The sequence below is a fragment of the Battus philenor genome, unplaced genomic scaffold, assembly GCF_028537555.1.
Source record: "Battus philenor isolate CCGP_79_NKW_IND1 unplaced genomic scaffold, ilBatPhil1.0.hap1 SCAF_8, whole genome shotgun sequence".
Classification (NCBI taxonomy): Eukaryota; Metazoa; Arthropoda; class Insecta; order Lepidoptera; family Papilionidae; genus Battus; species Battus philenor.
This window is the reverse complement of record NW_027181748.1, coordinates 3,566,376-3,574,067: the sequence shown is the minus strand read 5'-3', so window position 1 is coordinate 3,574,067 and position 7,692 is coordinate 3,566,376. Positions and strand designations below refer to the sequence as shown.

Here is a 7,692-nt window from a genome sequence, read left to right as displayed (position 1 = left end):
CGTCTTCCAGGTCATCTGTCCACTTCGCGGGCGTATATCTCACGCTGCGTTTGATATTATGGTATAGCCACCTGTTCTACACGCTATGTACCTATTCCATTGAAACTTACCTATCGGATGAGCTATATTGGGTGCTTTCGTTCCCCTAATTTCTCATCTCGTAAATAAATCTCAAAAACAGATATGGAGAGGCTTACCGTCGATAATCAGCTTGCTGGTGAAGCCTGAAGTTAGAGATCACTTGTTCTATCATTGGTAGCACAAACTGTAGTGGTAGTGTTTCGTAGTTTCCCAAACTCTACCCAGTATATTATTTTATTTTAACACTCAAGTAAAAAATATACTTTAATATTGATTTTTAATTGAAATAATTAAATTATTACTATTAAAACTCGAATTTTAAATAGGCTTTACTGGCTGAAACGACATGTATTATTCTGATCTGGTCTTTTAAAACAAAATTTTTAAATTGAAAAAGAAATTTTACATAACATAATCGACTGCTGACATAACGTGTAATATATGTAACACATGTGCTGATATGTAAGATATAAACTTAAATATATGTAGCAGTGCGTGTTTATAGTATTTATTTCATTATTTATTTTTTAAAAAAGTATTCTATCTAAAAGACGGATTTATGCCTAAAAGAATTATTAGGCAGTCTCTGGAAGAGTAAAAGAGAAATAAAAAAATCTTTTAATTTATATTATTATGAATTATGAATAATTGCTAGCGCGTATTGTAAGAGCAAAGAGTATGTTCAGTGACTGAAAAGCAAAGTGAGCAAAAATAAATTGTATTCAATGAAAATTTGCATTGTTTGCAACATACGAAAGCCGAAATATGGCGGGCAAAATAGCAAAGAGGGAAGATTCATCAGGGTTCTATTGTTGCCGACCCCTTTTGATTCCCGAGTCACTTGCAACGGCAATAGCATTGTTCGAAGATCGTTAAGGTATTTTTTTTTACAGTCACTTTTATGCAAGTCGACGCATCCGCTGCATAATTAATTTATGCTCCGCGCGTACTCAACGAATGGTTTTTGAGAAATACACGGTAATCATTTTATTTTTTGATATAATTTTACCATAGATGAATAAACCTGTGCTGTCTACATCCAGTGCAGGATTATTAATCGTGGAAATCTTTGAGGGAGTCCTATTGGGTCCTTGCAGTGGGCTTCCATTGACTTTAAAAAAAATTAATATGTAATGACAAAAAACAAGTTAATATTCAATTTTTAATTGTTAATATGTTAACTTCGTAAACATTTTATCATTGTATTGAATTGAATAAAAGATAATAGAAGTAACTTATTACAACATATAAACTTTGTGAACGTATTTAAATAAAAAAATACATACTAGTTAATTCGGAAAAAAGAAAATAAAGAAAAAAAGACGACATAAGTCTTCTTTCTTCTTCTTTCTGTCTTTGAGATACTGCAATATCAAAAATGTATACCTATTATGTTGAATAAATATATAAAAAAGGTTATTTTTTTACTTTATACGGTATATTATTAGTAGAAACTTGGTTGATAAATAAGTGAAAAGGCACCTTACGTATGTTGGTCCTTAAAATATTTAAGAACATACGTAAGATTTAAGTACTTTGTAAAGTTGAAGTTGAATCTTTTTTTTTAAATTCAATTAGAGCAGAAATCATATACATAATGTATTAAATTAAATTATATGTTTATTTGACTTAGTTATAAAAGTAATATTTGGCTATTCTATATAATTGACGTTTAAAATTAAACGCGCAAGTGAAACGCGCAACTTTGAAACTAGATTTATTTAGAAGTTGTTCATTTAGTACTTTAGATATTTCGACTTGTTTTATAGTTTCCCTTTCCATTTATAGTGTTCCATGTTCACATATGTACGTCAAGAGAAAATCACCGGGAGAGTATAATTTGATAGAATCTGGTATCAAATTCAACTTGTCATTACATACACAAAGCTCCAAACTCGCTTTAACCTCTGAAGAGTCTATATTAAATCCATAATGTTAATATTTTGTCCACCTGTCTATTTTAAATATCAATTGTCCGCTTGTATCCATATTTGTTTACTTCCGTTTGAAAATATTTATGATCTGTCGCTGCTGTAGATTGGACGTTCAACTAACTTCATTAATTACGACTCCGGAGCAGCGGTTGACTTTGCGAACTGTACCCTACAGTACTAATTAAATTCTGCATAATTTTACTTCGTTCACAATGACGCGAATAAGTTTCTTGTTTCTCCATTAGTTTTGCTAATAATTAATATTATTTTTGATGATATTAATTTTTAATTGATTTACCTAGACTTAAGGCATTATTTACCCATGTTATATATATCTGTAGGCAGACAATCTTGTTCAGTTGAAGCTGTACCAAGGTCACTTCCAGACGTTCTTATTGGAAGTCTCCATAGGACGCTAAATGCAGCAGTAGACGTCTCACGGTTTAATTGATAATGATGATCCCTCTACATAGTTAACAGTATTTACTGACGAGATTTTTTTACTACCAGAATGACCGATGTTATACTTAAAGCTCTATAAAAGCAACAACAAATTAGTCTTCCGAATACAACATATACATTATTCTTCTTTGATGGTTTGAATGACTGAACCATATTTTTATGAACAATATAGCAAAACAACGGCATACATTACACTATAGAACAATTATGAATGGTGCTTTCAGCAAAACTTACTACCAGGTCATAAAGGTCTATACACCCAAAGGAATTTAGAGGAAAACGTTTCGGCCTGCATATGAGCCGAAGACTAGCCGATATCTATTGATCTTAATGCGCTGGGTAATAATTTATAGCCAATTTTAGAGAGTATGTCTTACTTAATTTTGTGATAATATGAAGTATCTAAAACAATTCTTATTTACAGTGAAAAGTTTCCCTTGAAAACAGTGCGTTGCTCTTTTCGTCTCTACGCTTAACGGACTGATTGATTTACACATTTTCAATGTTATTTTACAGGAAAGTTAGTTAAGGCTTTAAAGCTTTGATATATATATCTCATAGATTACCAATTAATCAATAATACAACTTATCAAAAAATGAACGGTTTCAGAAATAACAATTAGTATAATTTAGTAAAAAAAAAGCGTTTTCAATATTGGTATTAATTACATATTAAAATTAATCATTGTTTATGCTTCTAACAAAATGTACTTATAAAAAAAACAATGTGATATATTTCAGAGTAATTTCTTTATACATAATGAAAAGATTTAAAAGCTTTGTAACTTTTTCTCTGTTAAACAATATAAACATACTTTGTAAAAAATTTTACGAAATAAAAAGAAAAATCCTTGTTACAACATTTATGGATATACTCTGTCTCTCTCTCTCTTTCAACCGATAAATGCCCACTACAATGAATAGGCCTGCTTCAAAAGATATCTATGGGGAATTTACCATAATTGCCAAGAGAAGAAACGCAGAAGACGCTGCTGTCTATCCTCTGGAAAGTTATGAGCTGTGGCAATCCTATATAATTAATGCAAAAAGTTTGAATGATGTAACATTACATTCCGGGAATCGAATACGTGACTTAGGATCGCAAATCTCAGTCCTCTACCGCTAGACTAATAATATTCTGTATGCACCCTTTAGAAAATACAATCAAGAGGTTTAAATTCCTATGGTATTGTAGTGATCTCACTAACACTAGTCACTTTATTTAAATTGTTATTTGTCAAAAATTTTATTTACATTTATTTTAATAAAAAAGATTTTATTTACATAAACCTAAACACCTAAATTAATTTCAAATATATCTACTTATAATTGTATATATGTATTCAATAAATAAATATTCGAGGGTCAAACTGACAAATCGACATTGTACACAACATTTATTTTAGCAGTTTAGCTGCGACATTTGCTTGCCGGCCAGCTACGTAGGTCACGGCCCGCCGTCGCCCGCGCAACCCCCGCTCACTCAGTGCAGCGGCTGCGCCGGCGCGGAATCCAGTCTCGGTATGATTTTGACGCGGAGCGCATGTCAGTTTGCCCCTCAACTTTCTCGCATAAATACGTTGGTTTTAGTACAAGTTTTCCCATTCTGCCCTCGCACCTTCTATTATTCTAAAAAGCTTGCTACGCACGCACGCACGCTTTAGTGGTGACCACCTTTGGAACAAAATGGCGAATGAGGAGAACGAGAACAAAGGATCGGATGAACACGTGCTGAATCGCGTCGCGGTAAAAGTACCGCCGTTCTACGCGGCAAAGCCAAAACTGTGGTTTGCGACGTTGGAGAGCCAGTTTGTTTTAGCCAATATAACGTCCGATGCAACAAAGTATCATCATGCAGTCTCACAGCTGGAACCGCAGTATGCGGAAATCGTCGAAGATATTGTTGAGGGCCCGGCCTCGACGAACAAATACGAAACACTGAAAAATGAACTCATCAAGCGGTTGTCTGCGTCTCGGGAGCGACAGGTACAGCAATTGCTTCACCATGAAGAGCTGGGTGATAGCAAGCCATCACAGTTCCTGCGTCGGTTAAAGAGCCTGGCCGGTTCTGGTGTACCGGATGATCTGCTCAGAACCCTCTGGGCCAGTCGTCTGCCTAGCAGCGTGCAGCCCATCATCGCGTCTCAGGCCAAAATGACGCTGGATGAAGTCGCCGAGCTCGCAGATCAGGTCCTAGATGCGGTGTCACCGACCTCTCAGGTTGCAGGAATTTCGGGTACGTCTTCAGGTGGATCTAGTGAGATAGCCGCGTTGACCCGACAAGTACAAGTATTGACGGAAAAAGTCGACCGTATGTCGCGGTCAAAGTCAAAAAATCGGAATTTCTCAAAACGTCGAGGTCGTTCATCAGCATCATCCACTAGGTCTCACTCAAACTATAGAAAGTTCCCAATCTGTTGGTACCATAGCAAGTTCGCGGACTCAGCAAATAAGTGTGTCAAGCCCTGCGATTTTACGGGAAACGCAAAAGGCAGTCGGTGATGGCGGCCGACGACTGCTCGACTACCGGTCGCCTATTCGTCACGGATAAACGAACTAAACTACAGTTACTAGTCGATACAGGAAGTGACTTGTGTGTGTTTCCCCGTAAATATTTAAAACAATATCGCTCAAAAACAAATTTCGAGTTGTGTGCAGCGAATGGCTCAATTATTCACACTTACGGTTTTTACAACTTAGTGCTTAATCTAGGCTTGCGCCGTGACTTTTCGTGGAATTTTATTGTAGCTGACGTTACGAGGGCGATAATAGGCGTTGATTTCCTTTCACACTACAATATTATGGTAGATGTACGAAACCAGCGACTCATCGACGGCGTCACAACGCTCGCGACTGTAGCGTCACCCGCGAATACTAACGAGAGTATTTCTTCGGTGAAGGTGATATCTGGTCACTCGGTGTATCACGACATACTTGCCAAATTCCCTGAAGTCACTCGCCCACACGGCGTTCATCGCACACTGACTCACAACACAGTTCACCACATCCGCACTACACCTGGGCCACCGGTCTCTTGCACACCACGCAGGCTTGCGCCTGATAAACTTAAGATTGCCAAGTCGGAGTTTGAGGCTATGTTGCAGAACGGTACCTGCCGTCCTTCAGAGTCTGCATGGGCTTCACCCCTCCACCTAGCCCCCAAGAAGGACAACGGGTGGCGTCCTTGTGGGGATTACCGCATGCTGAATGCCCGAACTGTACCCGACAGGTACCCCATCAAATACATACACGACTTTTCCCATTGTTTGTCAGGTTGCACAATCTTTTCTACCATTGACCTGGTAAAAGCCTACAACCAGATCCCCGTGCATCCGGATGACATCGCGAAGACAGCCATCACGACGCCGTTCGGTCTGTACGAATTTCCTTATATGACGTTCGGACTTCGTAATGCCGGACAGACGTTTCAGCGCTTCGTCGATGAGATGCTACGGGGCCTGGATTTCACCTACGCTTACCTAGACGATTTTCTTGTCTTTTCTAGGGACCAGAAGACGCACGAAGATCACTTGCGACAACTTTTCGCTAGGCTGAAGCAGTACGGCATGGTCGTCAATACGGCCAAATGTGTGTTTGGCGCGCCGGAAGTCACTTTTTTGGGCTATCGCATTTCAGGTAAAGGTACCACACCGCTGCCGGCGAAGGTTGAGGCGATCAAGGTTTTCCCTGTCCCTAAAACAGTGAAAGAACTTCGTAGGTTCCTCGGGATGGTAAACTTTTACAGAAGGTTCATCCCAAGTGCAGCTTCACAACAAGCTCCTCTCAACGCGCTTCTCACAGGATCAGTGAAAGGCTCACATCCTGTTGATATCACTGGACAGTCGCTCGAGACTTTTGAGACATGTAAAGAAGGCCTATGTCAGGCCGCCTTGCTGGCTCATCCCAGCTATGACGCTAGATTAGCGCTTGTCACCGACGCGTCCGATAAGGCTATTGGCGCCGTCTTGCAGCAGCAGTCGAGGAACTATAGGTCGTGGGAGCCACTAGCATTTTTCTCTCGTGGGCTGAGTTCTTCTCAGCAAAAATACTCGCCCTACGACCGAGAGCTGCTCGCCGTATATGAAAGTATAAAATACTTTCGCCACATGCTCGAGGCCCGAGTCTTCACGGTCTATACAGACCATAAGCCGCTGATTTACGCTTTTCACAATAGGAAAGAAAACTGCTCGCCCAGACAGTTCCGGCACCTGGATCTGATCGCGCAGTTTACCACCGATATACAGCACATATCCGGTAAAGACGATGTGGTGGCCGATACCCTCTCGCGAGTTGCAGATATTTCCCAGCCAGTAGATCCGAAGCAGCTGGCAGTCGCTCAGCACTCCGATCCAGAGCTCACTCAATTCGCAGAAGGCTCCACGTCACTGTGCCTGAAAAAACTTAAGGTTCCAGGCTGCAACACGGAGCTGTTCTGCGACGTCAGTACCAACGTGGTACGGCCCTTCGTCCCCAAGATGCTACGGAGACGGGTATTTGAGAGCCTTCATTCTCTCAGTCACCCCGGGACTAATGCAACAGCCAAACTAGTCTCCGAGCGTTACGTGTGGCCAGAGGTAAAAAAAGATTGCAGGAGCTGGGTGCGAACGTGTTTAGCGTGTCAGCGTTCGAAAATTACACGCCACACAAGCGCTCCCGTTGGCACCTTCAAACTTCCTGCAGTTCGTTTCAAGTTCGTCCATATCGACCTGGTAGGACCATTGCCTCTGTCACAAGGTTTTAGGTATTGTCTCACCGCCATCGACCGCTTTACGCGTTGGCCTGAGGCAATTCCTTTGGCAGATATTTCAGCCGAGACAGTGGCACGAGCCCTACTCAGTGGCTGGATATCCCGATTTGGTTGTCCTGCTGACATAGTTACCGATCGTGGCAGGCAGTTTGAATCCGCGTTATTTAAGAATCTTTCACGCATTTCTGGATTCAACCACCGCCGAACCACAGCCTATCATCCGGCCTGCAATGGTCTCGTGGAAAGATTCCATCGACAGTTGAAGTCTGCCATAGTCTGTCACGGTGATGGGAATTGGGTAGAATCTCTCCCGCTTGTTTTGTTGGGTGTTCGAAGTGCCTACAAGGAAGACCTGCACGCTACCTCAGCCGAGCTAGTATATGGCGAACCACTACGCCTGCCAGGTGAATTTTTTGACTCAAAGGTCGACTATACCCTAGACTTGATGGAGTTTACGTCAAGACTACG

General features: G+C 40.5%; 1 protein-coding gene across 1 annotated transcript; it reads left to right on the top strand.

Annotated features, from left to right (window-relative positions):
- The first annotated feature begins 4,163 nt into the window (after window positions 1-4,163).
- On the top strand, window positions 4,164-4,979 carry LOC137931804 (uncharacterized). The gene has a single exon (XM_068775314.1). The coding sequence runs from the start codon at window positions 4,164-4,166 to the stop codon at window positions 4,977-4,979; it is 816 nt and encodes a 271-aa protein (XP_068631415.1).
- Window positions 4,980-7,692: the final 2,713 nt, after the last annotated feature.

Excerpts from the sequence above, each read along its gene's own strand:
- LOC137931804 (XM_068775314.1), top strand. The coding sequence starts at position 4,164 with ATGGCGAATGAGGAGAACGAGAACAAAGGATCGGATGAACACGTGCTG.